Source organism: Polypterus senegalus, chromosome 2 (assembly GCF_016835505.1).
Source record: "Polypterus senegalus isolate Bchr_013 chromosome 2, ASM1683550v1, whole genome shotgun sequence".
Taxonomy (NCBI): domain Eukaryota; kingdom Metazoa; phylum Chordata; class Cladistia; order Polypteriformes; family Polypteridae; genus Polypterus; species Polypterus senegalus.
The window spans coordinates 71,581,788-71,601,873 of NC_053155.1; the positions used below are offsets into that span (position 1 = coordinate 71,581,788).

General features: G+C 35.9%; 1 protein-coding gene across 1 annotated transcript; it reads left to right on the forward strand.

The window, feature by feature from the left end:
- Positions 1 to 17,797, forward strand: pdcl3 (phosducin-like 3). The gene is made up of 6 exons (XM_039743943.1): positions 1 to 278; positions 4,114 to 4,234; positions 7,167 to 7,257; positions 8,455 to 8,598; positions 12,054 to 12,262; positions 17,337 to 17,797. The coding sequence occupies exons 1-6, from the start codon at positions 273 to 275 to the stop codon at positions 17,480 to 17,482; spliced, it is 717 nt and encodes a 238-aa protein (XP_039599877.1). The 5' UTR covers positions 1 to 272; the 3' UTR covers positions 17,483 to 17,797.
- The last annotated feature ends 2,289 nt before the right edge of the window (positions 17,798 to 20,086 follow it).

Consider the following 20,086-nt stretch of genomic DNA (forward strand, 5'->3'; position numbering starts at 1 on the left):
CGCAAGACAACTAGGAACAGCTGTTGAATGGCCCGTTTCAGAGTCGACACTGGTGTGAGCTGAGACAGTGAATTCATCGTGACATATACAGTAGTCGGTTTGTATTGAAACAAGGCTCTTACACTGAAGAAGAACGAAAACTCCATATTGGAAATTATAGGAACTTGTTTTAAACAAATCGGGTTACAATTTTGCAGTTGCTCTATCTTTGCGTAACTTCCTTGTCCAAAGATATCGGCGTGGTCGCGGCGGATTAAAGAAGGCGAGGCAATATGCAGGTGAGACCTATAGATTTTTGATTTTCACTCTGTAGAACACAGTAATAGAGAAGTCAAAATAGTTATGTGTACAAAAGTTATTGAATACATGTACGGTACCGTTCTTTTAGGGAACTACCTAGCAACGTCGAACTGCTGTAGTTTTGTGATGTGTTTACCATTTGTTGAAAGAAAATCATTCAGCAACAGATTGGTGATTACTGTTTGATATATGATGTTGTATTTAATAGGTCTAGTAAATTGTTTTTAATCCGTATTCTGCAAGTAATTGAAAGACTCGGTTTCTATACTACATACATTCGGTATCTGTACTAATTATTGTATTTCAAATAAAGTATTTTCCATGTATTAAAGCTAGTTCTTTCAACGTGGCTTCTATTTTAGATATTTTATAAAGAACAGTTGAGTCTAAACTAGAAGTAGTATTAATGAACATCAACACCTTATATAGTCACGCTGCTGTCAATCCAGCTGGCACTGGCTATCAGCTGCTCTGTGCTATGGATTTTAGATACTCATTTTAATAGACTTATTTTTAGAACAATTTTTATTTATCAGGTTGGTTGTGAGGATGAAAACATATTTCCATCCCTTTCCTTAATACACAATGTGAATTTCTTTAATTCCCCTCTTTGAACTACGGTACGTACCCTGTTGAAGCTACTTAACTAGTGATGTAATTGTAAAACATGTAGACATGTACAGTTGAGCTGTGCGTCTGTATTTAAGAAGTACCTTGTTATGAGGTTCAGTTGAAAGGCACTAGATCAGGGGTCACCCACCTTTTTGAAACTGAGAGCTACTTCACGGGTACTGAGCCATACGAAGGGCGCTACCAGTTTGATACACTCTTCTTAAGTAACACATTTGCTCAGTTTACCTTTAGTTATATATTACTCATCTATGTGAAGACACTGATCACGTTTATGATTTTATCAACAATAACTTAACAAGGTGGGAAACAGATAATATTAGTATTCAACACTTTATTTATATTAATCTTGGCAATTGTTTAAATTTGTGTTCACTTCAACATTTCATAAGAAATCACCATGTCCCATTTTTATTAACCACCTACAAACCCTTTTAAACGAATCATGAACTATGTTGCACCACGTTTGAACAAGCTATCAATTGTGTGATGTTTAACTAAAAACTTTCAGAATTTTAAATAAACCTTAGCACATTTTGAACTAATGACCAAATCTGCAGTATTTTAAAAAAAATTATATCTGTTATATTTTATGAACACACTTTTGACTTTTGAATTGAACACAATTTTTCAATATTTGAATTCAACATTGCCATGGCACTGCCATGTTGCCAATGATAACATAAGGTATCTGTTTCTTTGTCAGTGGGAAGACTGGTGTTGCATGCTGTTCACCAGTTTATTGTAATCTGGTGTGTAACTTGACACTGCAACTCTGATTGAGTCCTGCACGCCTGCATCAGTGAGGCGTGGTCTGTGTTTGTTCTTGATGAAGTTCGTGTCAGAAAACGCTGATTTGCAGAGATAGGTTGAACCAAACAGGTTGGCAGCCTTCATAACTGCTGTACATACACCACTGTACTTTTCTGTGTCAACAAGGCACCAAAAGTTTGGTGCAGCTTGGTAGGCTTTGAGGTGGAGGTCATTTTGCAATGTTACAATTTTGATCTCCACTTGTCCAGCATCCAAGTTGAATGTTGCACTTAGTTGCTCAGCAATGCATGTTATGTCCATGTTCTTGAAAGGATTGGAAATAAATGACACACATGGCTCAAGATGATCAAGGTCACGAAACCTGTTCTCAAACTCTTGCCGAAGTCTGTTCATGACTTTACAGTACTTTTCTGCAACTTTGCCAAATATCTTGGATGAATAAGCATTGTCTTGCTGCACCGACTGCACAGAGGGAAAGTGCAGCACCTTTTTTCTCTGTAAATGCACAGAGAAAATGTTGGCTTTAAATGCATTTAAAGTACTTATCCTATCAACAACAGTCTTACCCTTGCCTTGCAGCTCGCAGTTCAGTTGGTTTAGTTTCTCAGTAATGTCCGTTAAAAATGCAAGGTCAAGTGTCCACTCTGTGTCCTCTAGCAGCGAGACATCTTTGCCCTTAGACTGCATGAACTCTTTGATTTCACCCAAAAGTGACAAAAAACAAAGTAAAACTCGTCCTCTGCTGAGCCATCGGATTTCTGTGTGTAGCAGCAGGTCACCATATTCAGATAACATCTCCTCCAGTAGCACCTTGAATATCCTGTGCTGTTTCGCTTTGGAGTGGATGCCGTTTATGATTTTTCACAATGGGAGTCGTCACGTGCTCGAAGCCAATCACTTTTGCACATGTCGCCTGCTGGTGAATGATGCAGTGTTAACGCAGAAATTTTGGGAAGTCTGTGTCACCTTTACAGTGAGCGATGAAACCTCTGTATGTCGGCCGATCATAGCAGGAGCCCCGTCTGTAGTCACCGCTACCAGCTTTTCCAATGGAACATTTTTCTGCACGAAAAACTCCTTCACCGCATTATAAATGTCAGCTCCCCTCATAGTCATCTTTAGTGGTAGTAGTGTCAGTAGTTTTTCTTTTGTGGAGAAATCATCAAACACCATCCGGATGAAGACCAACAGTTGGGCTGTGCTGCTGCTGTCCACGGACTTGTCGCACTGGATGATAAACCAACTGCACTTCGCCAGATCCCGGTCTAGCTGATTGGCTGTTACCGGACATAGCCGACACCTGTCTAGCCATTGTAGATGCCCCCAGTTGGACATCGGAGAGAGAGGAGATTAGATCGGTTCCATTTTTCTCATCTTTAAGTACGGTGTTAGCAATTATCATTATTGCTTCTTTGAAAAGTCTCCATCTGAAAATGCATTTTTCTTCTTTATCAGAGGATGTGTAGCTCTAAATGAGGCTTTGGTTGCTTTTTGAGAGTTTTTCGTCGGTTTTGTGAAAAAAGACTACTGCTTGACCAAAGCTGCCTTTAACTTGCAGGCTTTTGTTGCCCGTAGCGCACTGCCTGGTGGGTAGTTAGCATGGTAGCTTTTGTGACCTGTAGTGAAATGTCTTTCCACATTGTGCCGCTTAGCCGTCGCCACAGTCGCCCCGCAAATGAGACACATGCAGGTTTCTTTCACAGTAGTAAAAAACAACTCTTCTTCCCATTCACTGTGAAAATGATACATTTTCTTGGTGGATCCCTCACTGCTCTGCCTGTGATTGAAAATGATACATTTTCTTTCGTTTTTCTGCCATGTTTTTGGGATAAGAAACCGCATTCAGCTCCCCAGCGCCAGCTAGCTTACTCTCCATGAACGCTGAAGTTTTGTCATGCGCACAATACTGACCGTTGAACTACTGTAGAATAGAACCGAGTTTACCTAAACTTATCTAAACTTCATTTACAATAAACATGTTTTAAATGCTTTTTTAGATATTGTCATTTTCAAATCTATATAAATGCAAATGTGAATAAAGAAGAATAGCAACAGGATAAAATTAAATTTTAGACGCTGCTCACTGGTGAGTCGTGCTATTTTTAGAACAGGTCCGGGCGACTCATGTGGTCCTTGGGGGCACCCTGTTGGTGACCCCTGCACTAGATCCATCCATTATCCATCCCGCTATATTCTAACTACAGGGTCACGGGGGGTCTGCTGGAGCCAATCCCAGCCAGCACAGGGCGCAAAACAGGAAGCAAATTCTGGGCAGGGTGCCAGCCCACCACCGAGGCACTAGATCAATTAGCGTATTCATATCAAGTACCTGTTACATTATGTCCAACGCATCTGCCCCAGAATCATTCATAGTAATGTTTGGATACATTTTATTTATTTTATTTTAAGGACCCTAATGCTGACACAGAGTGGAACGACATCCTGAGGAAAAAGGGAATCCTTCCTCCAAAGGAAAAGCCCAGGGAGGAAGAAGAGGAGGAGGATCAAATAATACAGCAAGCATCTGTAGGTGTGTAATGATCCCAATGTCACTTTTATATATTTTATTTCATACATGTGGCTGAATGCTAAATGGGGAAAGAAGAGAAAGTGTTACATGTAAAAAGTGTTGGCATCAACAACATTTATTTTGGTAGGTCATTTTCATACACAGAATTTAATAAGTGCATCAGAAGATGTCAATGAAATAGTTAAAAGCAAAGAAAAACAAATTAAAAATAGATAAGAATAATGAATAAAACATTACAAAAATAAACAATACAAACATAAGATAGATATATTATTAATAGAGAGTTTGAGTCCTTTATATGTAGAATTGTTTTTAAGTCTCTGAAGATAAGGTCAGATGGCTGACTCCAGGTAAGCTGGAGAAAAAAAAAAAACAAACACACAGTAATATATTAAAGTATTATTTTATACAATTTGCATGCAGCATCAGCATATAAAACTGCTTAATTTTTGCTGTTTATGAAAATAATTTATATGTAATGAAAATGTTATTTACTCCAAAATATATTGTTGCAAGCCTTCTTACAGTTGGTTGCAAGTTTTTGTTGATGTTTTGATTTTTCAGAATAGGCCGACAGAGCACCAGTCCATCACAGTGTACTCTTGCACATACTCACACTCACTAGGATGAGTCCACTTAAATGTGAAAGTAAACCTGACATGCACATCTTATGGTTGTGAGGTGAAAAAGAGTTCCTGGGTTTAAAAAAAAACAAAACAAACAAACAAACCTTGACAAATATGTACACTCCACAGTCCAATGATTTGAAAACAGTTTTCTAGAATCATAAACCAGCAGTACAAAATTAAATGCCAATGTGATACTATGTTACTTGTATAAAAAACATAAAAAAATAAAAAATCATTCATATGTCCACTGACACAATATTGTCAAATAAAATGTTTGTTTATTGATGGAATTATGTCTAAATTACAAATTTAAGAAATCCCATTTGTATAGACATGTATAGGCAGAATATATCTAAGTTATTTCTGTGGTTGCAAAACAGTGACTTTTCAGTTGGCTTGAGATCAAATGTAACCCAAAATTGTATACATTTGAACACCTCTGAAGTATTAATACAATCTGTGCTGCTTCCCACATCCAAGTGCAATAAAGCACAGTCTTTCCTTTGCATGTTTGCTCAATATTTAGCTTTTTTCTTTTATTTTTCTTTTGTCCTGGCCAACTGACTTTATCATCAGACTTAATTCCATATCTCTTAATTCCATATCTCTTATTTAATTGTGCATTATTTTTATACTATTTATGCATTTTTATTGTAATCAAATTTTAATTTTTTTTCTTTCAATATAATTGCTTTGACATCTTGTAAATCACTTTGAGATACATTCTTTGTATGAAAATGTGCTGTAAAAAATGAAGCTGTTGTTGTTAATGTTCTCCTTTATCATGCTACAGTGAACTGCCAAAAGAAATTGAAACTAGACTATTAGAAACACCACTGTGATGAGCTGAGAATACAGACAAACTGCACAAAGTTGGGCTTGTCATTTTTCCAAGCCCATGCTAGCCTCCTTTTCCACTTAGATGTCACTGTTTTTTTTATTTTGGTAGAATAATGGTTTAAAGATGGCAAAGGACAAAAAATGGCAGCAGCAATGTTGGTGCATAGCCATGAACCAATACTGTGGCACAATGCAATATATTGAAATACATAAGGTTTTGGGGGTTCAAATTTAGACTATTTGCTGGAACAAGAGTAAAACTACTTACTTTTAATCTGGTCTATATTATTGAGCATCAAAAATGTAATCTTAACATGTTGTACGTGGAGAACCCTTTTAAATAAAAGAATTTGGCTTTTTTTTAGCATAAAGTATATTTCTTTTCAGTACAAAAGTGTCCTTTTATTAATAAAGGTAAATAAGGTAATAAACTACATTACACAGATTTTAGAGTTTCACAGTGATGGATGCTTCTCTGCTGTCATGGAAATAATGCAAAATAAAATGAATTGCAAATGAATGTAATAGAAAAATTGTTTAAAGATTACCATTTTTCCAGCATAATGGTGCTTTTAAGTCAGCCATCAAAAGTGCACTAAGATTCAGTTTCCCCCAGCAAAGTCATTTTTGTTTATCATAAACACAGTTGAACATATATAATATTGAGACACTTGAAGCTTATATAGTACTAGCTGTGTAAGCCCATGCTGTAAAAAGCCCGGTGTCCTAGAAACTATTGAAATCGTCAGAAAATAAACTGAAATGTAGAGATCTCTGGTAATTGAAAGGAACTACTTTGGGCATCTCTCTTGTAGGAAGATTTGATTTGCCGACGTGCTCACATGACTTGTGCGTTAGCGACAGGAGGAAAAGTAAAAGGGATACTGTTTTGCTGACATTAGCGGCTAAGCGATGTTGTCTTTCTTCTGAGTTTCATTTCGCTGACGTGCTCGCCTCACTTGTGTTATTCGTGGCTAAGCGAGTTTTCTGTTTCCTCTGAGGCAGAGCCCTTACCCCGACTCCACCTCTCACTTCCGGGCCGGACAGACGTATGCACTTCCATGTGTAGACGTTTATATTTGAGATAACTGTTTTGCTGCTTTCTAGGATTGACAGTACGAGATAGCCTAAGTTAGACAGACAGAACTTTATTTGACCCCATGGGAAAATTTGGCTTTTTACAGAAGCTCTTTAAATAAATACTGCACATACATAGATATGTAGATAAAAAATAAATATACACCCAAACATACACACTATGGTCTGAACACACACCAGACTGACTAAAAAGCAAGAAAATTAATAAAAAAAAGTCTGACTTGACAGTCACAGTGAGACATTATAAAGGCAGCAGCTATATATGAAATGGTTTTATTTTAATATGTTCATGTATTATGCCGGTTCTATGTGCATTTCAGTGGACAAATACAATACATATTGTGACACTTTTTGTTCTCTTCCAGTAAAATCTTATGAAGATATGACTTTAGAAGAGTTAGAAGAGAATGAAGATGAATTTAATGAAGAGGATGAGCGGGCAGTTGAGATGTACAGGTGAGCTACTTTTACAGTCTCTTCATAATATATGTATTGGGCAAAGATGTGAAATCCTACACCTGTATCTGATTTTCAGTCCTTGTTTTCACAAGAAATCTGTTTCCAATTAGAAATATAGATGATTGTTATGGAAAGCCAAAGTATTATCTTATTTGTATTGTGCCCATTGGTTGGTTGATCTAATACACTTTTAATCGAAGTCAACAAATCGTTCTTTTTATAATAAGTGATTCTTTGATGGTAATTGTAAAAAGGAAAATTTACCAAAATGATGAAAACATTTAACCAACTTAAGTTTGTTTGGTTGACTTCTTAATAACTGAAACAATGGAATGTATTTCCCATTATTTCCTGCTGGAAGCATTTAGTTAGCTGTCTTTATGTACCTGAAATTTGTTAAATTAACTAACACTTTTTGAGAGTTCTTTAGTAGGTCTTTAAATAATTATCTGTGCTGATTTTCTTGATAATTTAGAAAACATTAACAGGGAGAAAGTTGGGCAGGATGATGCAAGTACTTCTGGGGGTCTACAGTCTTTAAAAGAGACATAACAGAAAGAAATGTAGACCATAGTTTTTACACCATACTTAAATTCTGATCATTTTACATTTTAAATTGGGACTAGCAGTGTGTGTGTGTGTGTGTTTAAGAGAGAAGAAGTGATGGTGTTTGTGTGGAACAAGACCCTGTGTGAAGAAGGTTCTGAATTAAGTAAAACAAATGATACCCTTTAATTCTTAAAGACTTTAAGTGCATACAAAGGTTGGCAAATCATTATCCCTGCTGTCTTATGTGAAGCAACTTCATGGGTGCAGAAAAGAGCAAGCTAGCAGTGTACTACAGGCAAAGATGTGGATGTGACAGGTGGAATAATTTGACAAAATGTGGTTGTTTTATAGCATGGACTGAACAGGTGAATACATGCATATTTACTTTTTGTATTTTTTAAATATCCAAATGTTTTATTTTACTATGTTTTACATATCTGTAAGTTTACAAATATGTATTGCATCTGTGATAGAAATACAAAAGTAACCAGTTTTATCACTATAAAAGTTTTTAACATTGTGAGCATTTACATGCTAAACATAATGCTTTTTAAAAAGTTTTTCTTTAACAGTACAAAAGGCAAACAGCATTTTATTGTCTGCTGCAAACTGCTCTGAGTACAGGTTTTGGCTATATATTTTCAGACAACAACGAATAGCTGAGTGGAAAGCTTCTCAGATTAAAAATGTGTTTGGAGAAGTTGGCGAAATATCGGGCCAGGAATATGTACAAGAAGTAAATAAAGCTGGCAAGGGTATATGGGTTATTCTGCATCTTTACAAACAGGGGTAAGTTGTCTTTTTTCCGACAAATGTTTGAGCTGTTCAATTGTTAGAGGTACAATTTTTGCATTTGCTAATTATTCAGATTATAAATAAGTTTTTAATAAGTTTGTATAAAGAAAGTTCATGATGGTACTCCATGGTATGTGATGCCATACTTTGTCATGAACTTTAATTTATGCAAAGCATTGAATGAAATAAAAAATGTAGATGGGAGGAGGCTTGCATGGAGTTAAGGTTATCAATTGAAGAACATGAACAAATTAATTTCGGAAAGAGAATAATTGGATCGATATCAAAAAGAGATTTTAACCGATGTCTCGCTGTGCTTAGGAAGATCTAACACCTTCAGATATGGAATTGGACAATAGAGGTTTTTGAGGTCCCAGGTAGGCTTGAAACACATTGATAAATGTTCTAGTATAAGTATTCATTTTCAGGTTAAGCCTGTGTCTTGCTAAAGTAAACATATAAAGATTTATACACAAGTCTTTTGAGAAATTGGATTGTAAATGGAAAGAATGAATTCTGAATAACAGTAGATCTGCAAGCGCTTTTTTCTTTTTGTTGTTGTCTTTGGCACATTTCCTTGTATAATGACAAACTAAAAAACCAAATGTCACGTGGAGCACATTGGAAGGTCACTGTATGACCACAAGTGTTGAAAACATACTCCACTCTTTGTTAATATATCTTAAACAATCCATATTTAATAATATATAATGTACCATATCCCTAGAGGAGAGAGAAGGAAACCTTCAGGGTATCAAAAAACAAGGAGGATTGTCTGTAAGATCATAGACCAGTTTCTTTGTTACTCCAATTTAGTGAACATTCAGATAACATGAAAGTACTGTACTACACTTAGCGCTTATCAGTTCAAATATTTTTGGTGATATTTTAGTGTGTTATCAATATTAGGCTGAATATATTTATTACTATTTTATGTGGCTAAAAGAAAAAAAAAATAAAGTAGAGACAATTTTGCCCCAAACCCCTCAACTGTTCTTTGTTCAAACGTCCCTGCAAAAACTAATTTTAAATGTATTTAAAACCAAGCAGCATGAATAAAAGTGAAAATTGAAAAGGTACACATTTAGAAGAACTCTGTGGCACCTTTTTATTATTTATAATCTGCAATTACCAATATCACAGTATGCTTCACACCATTGGATTTATGGTTTGTATTCACAGGTCATAAAACTATTCCACAGCCACACATATCGAGGACTGCTCGATAAGAGTGTTTCTCATAATATATATAATATACAGTATATATAATATATTGTCTGATGTTAAGTTCAATGTATAGTGTTGTATTCACTGTCTCTGCTAGATTGTTGTTGGTATTGTACAGCTTTACTAGTCTGTGAGGCAAAATGTAACTAAGAATGATAGTGTACTGTGTTCACGTGACAAATTTTAAACTTCAAGATTTGTTCATTGGACAATAAGGAATGAAATGAAAAAAAAAACAAATTTATCTGCATATTATCTATTGATTAGTATGAAAAACCATTGTAATCTCATAGATTGAGCTACATGTTAATTACACATGATTTTCTTTTTTTTATTAAAACTGGGGGCTGTGCCTCTGCTTGCTTTGCTCACCAACCCCTGTGTGGGCACTACGTGCTAGTCATTTCCTGGATCTGCCGCTTGTGATGAATTGTGCTTTTCTCTGGATAAACATGAATATCAGCTCTGTCTTTGATATCTCCATCTTTCGAAACTATTATCACTGACAATTTGTCATATGTTGGTTAATTATATATGCAAGCATGCTCTTTCAGATTCATATAGCAATCAAAGAAAACTTCTTTATCAGTGTTTTTCAGATAAATTTTGTGTCAAGTGCGATACAAATCCATACGTCCAAAAGTATCCATTATTGGCTGTAGAATTTCTAATACGTTTGATCATTAGAATCGAAAGAGTTAATGTTGCATTGCTTCTCCGTGATCATAAATATAAACCTGACCGAAATTGTGGTTTCTTTGAAATTAAACTTATAGCTTTAATTGTTGCAGGACCACAGATTTTCATAGCGTATGGTCCTGAATCGTGTACATCTACGTTTTGAGCAATGAATGATGCAAACGCAAACAGATTATTGTAGATTCGGATATTTTGCCTATAGTCTTTATGGATTTCACTTTCACCAAATAACAAACCTTTTATTTCTTGCGCATATGCCTCTTCATTGGAACACTTTTGAATTTTAGTACTTTCACAATCTGTAACCTGCTCTGCATGTGTATCGTGCCAACGTTTTGAACCTCTTTACAACGTTCCACTTTGTCTTCTACTATTTGTCTTTTATGTCCACCCCCGCTTGGACCTGTTAGGTTTTCAATTCCACTTGGTCCTGGCTGTTTATAACTTTCCTTATTTTACAAATTTGTACTTGGATTATTGTTCTTTTTTTGAATTCTTTTCTCAATGCTTTTTGGCCTCTTCGGCGCACTGCCCTTTTTCTTTGCTTAGTCATTGACGTTTCATCTAGAATGTACAAAATTATTGTCCTAGCATTCACACAAATGAGGGGTGAGTGGACCATGGCCATGGTTAAATCTCTTGGCGCAAAGTCTCGTCTTGCGGGACTTGAAATTATCTCTCTGGAAAAGTCTCATCCCAGGATTTTTTTTATATAATAGAGAGATGTGCATTTGTCCTGAAATGTTAGTGAGGAGTAAACTTGTAAAGCTGCAGCTGCACTATTAAATACTAAGTAATATAATCGGTCCTTTATTTTCCAACCCCGTGTATATTCCAATGCAGTATCATAGGGTGGCAGAGATTACCTGACACAAGACACGGACCAACCTTGGATAACGCACACATTCATAAACCTACACACTTACCAGCAGTAGTACTCTTTAGAGGTTATAATCAACCTAATATACATGTGTTTGGGATTTTTAATGGAATTCCAAGTACCTGAAGAAAACCCATATAACTGTAGGTCAAAGAAGGACTTTGTAGCGCCATATTAAGTTTCCAAACTATGGAACTTTGGAACTTTAACCATTGTGCTGCCTAACTGTTTTAAATAATCCTGGAATTGTTGGCCACAGTAACATGATCTTGTGAAATCTATCCATTTTCTACAATTGGTCTGAGTCATATGGGTAGCAATCAATGTGAGCTGGACCTGCCCCAAGGTCTGCTTCTGACTGGTCATGCTTAAAAAACCTCTTCAGGGAGGCGGCCAGGAGGCTTCCTAATCAGATGCCTGAACCACCGTAATTGGCTCATTGAAATATGTAGGAGCAGCAGCTCTGCTTTGAGCTTCTCCTCATTGGCTTAAAATCATCATTATCCAAAGCCAATAATCTTTCTCTTGTGATTGATAACTCTGTTGTTTCCCCATCACCTCAGGTTAAGCTGTTGAGTTGTTTTTTTTGATGTTTTCTTATTTTTTTTTTTTTAACAAGTTTTCTAATCATCTTTATTTGCAGCATTCCCTTGTGTGCCTTGATAAACCAGCATTTCAGCACCCTAGCAAGGAAATTTCCACAAACAAAATTCCTGAAGGCAATTTCTACAACTTGTATAGCAAACTACCCAGACAAAAACCTCCCTACCATATTTGTATACTTTGAAGGTGATATGAAAGCACAGTTCATTGGGCCACTTGTCTTTGGAGGCATGAATTTAAAAGTTGATGGTAAGTAATGTGGCGAGATCTTCATTTGGCTTGCATGTTTCACTGCATTCTGTTTTACATTTCAAAATGTTACAATTACGGACCTAAACGACTGTCTGTTTGGCAGGCACTTTATCGGTTTTATTCTGAGTTGTATTCTAATTATGTAACACAAACAAAAATAAATTCAGTCCAAAGCGCTGCAATTATTACCACTTACGTAAAGCATTTACATTTTTTTAAAATACAGAGGTTTATTGTGTTCAACACATGATAATGAAAATTCTTATATAATATGTGAATGTTCTACCAATTGCAAAATAACATCACCTATGGGGAAGAAACAATTAATATTTCCTAGTGTAAGTTTAGTGTTTCACACATTTGTGCATGTTTCCTACTTCCTTACTAATGGCTAACTTAACTGTGTTAAAATACAAAAAAAAAACCAAGAGTAGCGTACTATCCAGGTAATAGTTAAATATTTTTTTGTGAGTCGTTCTTAACTGAGACCTTTGCCTGTACATTGTTCTTTAGTTCTGTGGATTGAGACAAAAGATCTCACCTCTTATGGATAAAAATGACTGTGACTTAATGAGCTTTCATGATTGTGCTGCACATGCCATCAATGATACAGTACATAAAGAAATTGACAATGATCATAGGCAGCTTTTGTCCTCTTCTAGTCTGCCACCAGTAACATTTTACAACTTTATTATTCTGCAGCAGTTGGAGTAAGAAGTTTGTGGACATTAACCAAACCTCTGTATGTTACAAAGTAGTTTTTATGCTAGATGCAAAGATTAACATACAAGAGTTTGGAAAAAATGTGGCATAATTTATTTTTTGGCTGCTGCCTTTATCCAAGATGACTTGCAACATTTGAGATGCAATTGGTTACATTTTTTTCCCCTAATTGGAACGCAGGGAGGTGGTTATTTACTCACAGTCAAGTAGTGTCGGTAGCCGGATATTATCCCACAGCCCCAAAGGCTGAAGTCCAAAGATTTAACTACTACACTACACTGCCTGCCATATTAACAAAGAAAGGAATAAAAATGACCAAAAACACACTCCTTTTCTTAGAAATGTAATATGCAGAGTGAAAAATATATGTAAATATTGTGGAGTGTACTAGTAATCTATTAACATTCTAGACGTCAAATGAGAATCTACTTATGGCTCTCCAAAAGCCACTCGCTTTATTTAAACTCTTAAGGCAAATTTACTTATTCTTAATTTAACTGTCTGCTGCAATAACTCTCCTAACTTTATTAAAATTTCTTGGCAGTCGCAGAGCATTTTCATTTCTTTGTAAAGTGTCTTCTTTAGTAAAAGTTGCTTTCACTAAATAATGAGAAAAGAGAAGTAAAACCACCTGGTTTTCCTAATGTGCTGAAAGATTGTAAAATCCATTATTGAGGAGCTGATAAAATTATACTGAAACATATTTTTACAATGCCTTACCCTTTTAAAAGTACAAACTATTAAATCCAATCAGTCGATGTCAGGGCAGGCATGAGGCTTGAATTATCTGTCTCTTTAAAATATCGGCTATTTTTAAGCCTAATTACCAATCCATTGTAAAGACAGGAATAAAAAGATTGGTCCACCACTGATATAAATGAGTAGGGTGACCAGACATTCTGTACTTCCAGGTGCAGGCCCATTTTTCAGCCCCAATTTGAGTGTACAGATTTAAAAAAAATATTTTGTTCTGTATTTTAAGTGTCTACAGTTTTTCATGGTAACATATGCATATATTGCACTTTTCATAAGTATACATTGCACTACACTAAATCATCAGTCTCTTTAGAGCTGTTCAGACAGACAGGATTTGATAAATCAAATTTCCTCTGATTGTGAATCCTGCACCTATGCTAACCCTTTGCACTATACAGATGGCTTGCTTTAGTGATTTATGTACCCTCTGAAAGATGTCTGCTATAACTGAAATACGCAAGAGATATACAAATATGCTTTTGTACAGTATAATATAGCATTGTTATAAATAAGGCTGTTGCTGACATTGCTGATAGATTTTGATTTAAACAAATCAGAGTTAGTTTTTGCATTTTTCCGTTATTTGGTTTCCCTATTCCTAGTTTGATATGTGTAATGGGCTGTCAAAAGTACAGCAATAACGCTGCAAAAATGAAATCTAAGCAAGTGAAAATGTTTATATCAAGTGATTAAATAGTTTTCCCTTACTGTAAGATTTATTGATTCATCAAGAAATTTGTATTTAAAGAATATTTAACTTATTTTAAGAAATCTTGTAAATTTCAACTAAATTTTGCATACTCCATTGGCAGATGTCCTTGCTAAATAAGCTTTTTAAGTGTTTTAAGTTCCGCCACTTGCACTAGTTTTGCATATATATTTTTACCATGAATGTAGCCTACGTTGTCTGAGTAACTGTATAATATCATATGTGTGAGCTGTGTTAATGTTTATAAAATAATATAATACTAGCCTTTTAGTAATTAAGTTTATAAAATGTAAAATCCATTCTAAACCACTAAGTGAGTACAACTGCAAATACCACAGTCCTCTCTCCATCTGGGGGTCCTAAACATGTGGTTAAAACCAGCATCTCTGTCGGTCTACCTGTATACCAACTTTTATTTCTTGCTTCTCTGTTCTGGTTCACAGCACATACCTTGGAACTTCATCTGACCTCGGACTTAAGTATCTCGTACTTCTAGAGCGTCATTTTCTAGTAGGGCCGTGGTGTGTGTGTGTGTGTGTGGTTGGTTTTTTTTTTTTTAAACATTGAATTTATTAAAATCAAACATTCCATACAAGCAAGTCAAAATTTTACAAAACCAGGTTTGAATTACATCAACCCCCACCCATGAGAGAGAGCTAGGCCAACAGAGTAAAATTTTAATAGTAGGAAAAATTAAATTAGTAAGTAAAAAAAATAAATAGGATAAAAAAGGGAAGATAATCTTCTTCCTCAATTTAAATGCTTATTCTAAATTTCTATTGATTAAATCCTGCCAGGTTTTAAAAAATGTTTTGTACAGATCCTCTAAGTGAGAATTAGATTTTTTTTCTAATTTCAAATAATATATAACATCAGTTACCCACTGACTTAGAATTGGAGAGTTAAGATTCTTCCAGTTGAGCAAGATAATAAGTCTACGTGTCGTAGTGTAGTAAAGGCAATTACAGTTTGTTTGTCCTTTTCCACTTTAAGCCCATCTGGGAGTACATCAAACACAGCTGTTAATGGATTAGGAGGGATTGTGATACCAAGGCTTTCTGAAAGGCATATAAAGATTTTGGTCCAGAATAAAGTTAATTTGGTGCAGGCCCAAACCATGTGACCCAGTGAGGCTAGAGCTCAATTGCAATGTTTGCAGGTTGGATCATGCCCTGAAAACATTTTGGACAATTTTAAACAAGACAGATGCGCTTTTTAGATAAAGGGATGTGGTACATTTAACTGGCATTAAACTATGTCTCTTTATGAAATATATTGCTTGAACATATATTAATATGCTTTTAAACATACAGAAATTACATACAAGTATATTTATATTTAAGATGATATATGCACCAGAAATAATTTATTAAAATTTCATATGCAAAGGGAATGTGTTGAGTACTGTTCAGTTGACCGATACTGATAAAAGCTACATGGACATCTTGGCGTTCTAACCATCCTGTTAAGACTCTTTACAGAGCAGGACACATTTGCATTTCACAGAGATGAAATCAGGATGCAGTTCACATGTGATGAGCAATTTCAGCAGTAGATTGTTTGTAAAATGATCCCAGTTCCTTGAATGCAACAGGATTACAGAGACTTCTATCATAAACGTGCAGAAGTCTGTTTTTGGTGGGAGAGACGGTCCTAGTTTGCTCTGTTCTGTAGAATTTGATTTTTTCTACCTGCATGTTTCCTTTCAAGTCATTTTCCCTCCCATATACTGTGAGAGGAAAAATTAACCTAAAACCTCAATAAAAATGAGACCATGGCATTTTGCATTGCTGCAGTGCTAACATTATTGATGCTGCACCTTTGGGAATTGATGCAATGTGTTTTGATAGCAGTGTACCATCTAAGGAAACACAAAAGTACCAAAAAAAAAGCATTGCTTATACAGTCCAACAAAACATGCAGAAAAATAATTCTGATTCTTGTCCTTGGATAGCCATGAAAAATATTGCACCAATCTTTTTTTTTTGGCAGCATAAGAAAATTTCCCTTAGACTACAAGTTTTTTTTTTTTTTTTTTTCTTTCAATTTCTAAATTTTTACTTTTTTTTTTTTCCATGATAAATTCACACATACAAATCCTACATAGTTAATTGAAAACCATTTCTTGTTTGCCTCATTGGTAATTGTCATATAGTTGAAAGAAAATAGTGCAATTATTTATGATTCATAAAAGAACTGAACTAAAATTAAGTAAAACTGTGGAGAATCAACAGGTTTTGTGCCATAAAAATTGTGATAACAACAAGCATCTTTTTAATTTGAGAGAAAAGTAAAACCAACATTTTTGAAAATCTGTGAGATTACAGCAGCATAAAAACTGATATTAGCTTTTTAATTAACTAAAGTTAATTAAAGCAGGGACTGAAGTAAATGTTATTAATGAAAACCTGGCAACCACTATTGTATGAATAAACTCTGAATGCCTACCCCTAAAGTAAGCGTTGGATTCATTATCATCATCATCATTATATATTCAGTCTTTGTAAATATATTTAACACCCTGCCTAAGTGTTATATTACAGGATCATGGAATTGAAACCATAAACCTACTATAATAAAAACAAACTACATTTTTGAAGATGTTTGGATCGTTTGTGTTGTTAGTTTGTCTTGAGAGAAAATATGAGTGCCACCTCTTGAGTTTTCTAGGCTGCAAATAGAAGGAAGTGGCAATTCTGACTAATGGTCCTACACAGCGAGTATCACTTGAGTAAATAAGTCTTATTTTAAGGTGCAGTGCCTTGCGTGTAATTTGAAATGCAGGTATCTACATTATTTAAAATCTAGCTGTAGCAGATACACTTTCTCATATTATGTTTATTTTTGAAAGTAAATTAAAATTTTTACATTTATTTTTATTAGAGCTGGAGTGGAAGCTTGCAGAATCAGGAGCAATTAAAACGGATTTGGAAGAAAACCCACGGAAACAGATTGAAGATAAGCTCATGACATCCATCAGGTGCACAATGCCTGTGACCAACAACAGTGACTCTGAGGAAGATTACTAGCACACTACATTTTTCATCGTGTGCCTGTATGGATGATCTTGCAATGGACTGTTTTTCATTCTTTGTTTTCAGTGATATTAAATGTTGCTCATGAGTATTTTTTAATGGAATTCTCTTCTTTTTGAAAGGTTTTGTTTTATTCTTAAGTAAATCATATAAAAATATGTCAGTAACCCACAAGAGGCAGAGAAGAAACTTATTTAACTCTTGGACTGAGCAGCTCTTTACATTTCAAGTATTACAAAAACTATCTTTGGACAAGATTTGTTGAGATATGATCCAAGTGAAAAAATTAAAAATTCATAAACTATTAAAGTACCTTTTCTATTCATGTGATGTATTTGGTTTTAAGGTCATTTGTACATTGAAGTCTTAAATGTTTTTTGAATGCCACTAGTCTTTAGGTAGCATGAAGCCAGAAATATGCCAATGGTGTTATAACACCAATTGTTTTCTGTAACGGAATGGTGGCACCGTATTTTGTTCTAGTGTACCAAATTCAAATCTAGCACCCAGTTGTTCTCAGAGGGAGCTTACATGGTGTCCCCATATCTGCTTGGATTTTACCATAACTACTTCTCAGATTGGTGGAGATTTAGTTTGAGTTTGTGTATTTGTGGGCCCTTTAATGGACTGGCACCCTGTCCAAGTTTGTTTCCTGCTTTGCATCTCAAGCTGCATGGACAGGCTTGGACTTCCCCTGTGACTCTGATTTAGGTTAGCTAGGTTGAAGAATGTTATCACAAAAAGAATTAAAAAACACAAGCTTAATTTATTGTTAACTGAGGCAGTGATCAGTGCAAATATTCTTCTCAAAAAGTGGAAACTATATCTATATCTCTATCTATCTCTCTATCTAAAATCTCATTTATGTTGTTTTTTTGTTTTTTTTTTATTTTTTAAATTGCCCTCAGAGCTCTTGCAGCCATCCTTTTCTGTTCCCAGTATAGACAGGAGTTGCTATCAAGCTGTGCACTGCAGTTCCTCTTTTGATAATAACCAGTTAATGGAGGCTTTGATAGGGGGAATAGAGAGACTGAGCGAGGAGTTTGAGTGTCTGTGGTTGCAAGTGTCATGGATAAAACCCAAGAGCCAAGCGTTTAATGACCTCTTAGGCATAGCCATGAAAAGTGTGTCTGTCTGCGGAGAGAGTGTTGACTGTGTCAAAAGGTTTATTTACCTCGGCAGTGACATTCATGTCTCTGGTGACACTTCCTATGAATGGTTTGGGAGAGCATGGGGAGTCATGAGGTCACTGGAAATGTGTGTGTGGCGCTCCTGATATCTTTGCAAAAGGACAAAAGTCCCATTCTTTAGAGTTCTGGTGCTTCCTGTTTTGCTATATGGTTGCGAAATGAGGATGTTATTCAGTGACTTAGGACATAGACTGCACTTTGGTACTGTGTCTCTTCAAAGAATCCTTTTGGTACCGTTGGTTTGACTTTGTGTTTAATGAGCAGTTGCTCAGAGAATCCTGAATGATGCACATTACCTGCATTGTGAAGGAGCGTCAGTTACAGCTCTATGTCCATGTGGTATGATTCTTCAAGGGTGATCTGGCTGCAGGAGCCAAATTGTTGATGACCCGACTGGCTGGACCAGACCAAGGAGATGCCCACATAACACCTAGCCATGGCAGATAGAGGGTCATTTCTGGATGGTTTGGACTGCACTGCATATCTTCCTGAGGGGAGGCCAACTGGGAATCAAGCAGTTTTCGTCACATGGTGGGTGCCGCATGTGCTGTACCAGTTCATGTTCCCCAGCCTGACCTGACTAGAAAATGAATAATCACAATTAATTATTTACAGTATATTTACCTTTCAGTGAGACTAAAGACGGGCTTTCCTAATACAACTAATTGACTGACAGTTACCAGTAAATCTATGACTGAGATGTTATTCGGTATTTATATAATTACTCCTCTGCATCAAGAGGAGTCCGATGAGGTGGCTCAGGCATCTGATCAGGATGCCTCCTGGACGCCTTCCTGGTGAGGTGTTCCGGGCACGTCCAACCGGGAGGAGGCCCCAGGTAAGACCAAGGACACGCTGGAGGGACTATGTCTCCCGGCTGGCCTGGGAACGCCTTGGGATTCTCCTGGAAGAAGTGGCCGGGGAAAGGGAAGTCTGGGCCTCTCTGCTTAAGCTGCTGCCCCCGCGACCCGACCCCGGATAAGCGGAAGAGGATGGATGTTATTCGGTACATTTGCTGTAGTCTGGTGCAGTGACTTCCTTAACTGCCTAATGGCAGAAAACAGAAACTAACAAGCATACTAAAATATTTGCATTTATTTTTTATGTAAGTATATATTTCAAACTCTAATGCTAAATTATTAAAATCAAGTTACAAAACATGGTGACGATTACATCCTTTATGTATACAATACACAAACGTTTGGACGTAACTACCGCTATTTCATCAGTATAGGGTGAATAGCCAAACCTTCAAAACTATGAAATAACACATCAAAGTATGAAGTTGAGAAGAAAGAGTTAAAGAAAATATTTTATATTTTAGATTCTTCAAAGTAGCCACACTATATCTGGATGGCAGATTTTCACTCTTGGCAGACTCTCGAGCAGCATGAGGTCCTTGGATGCT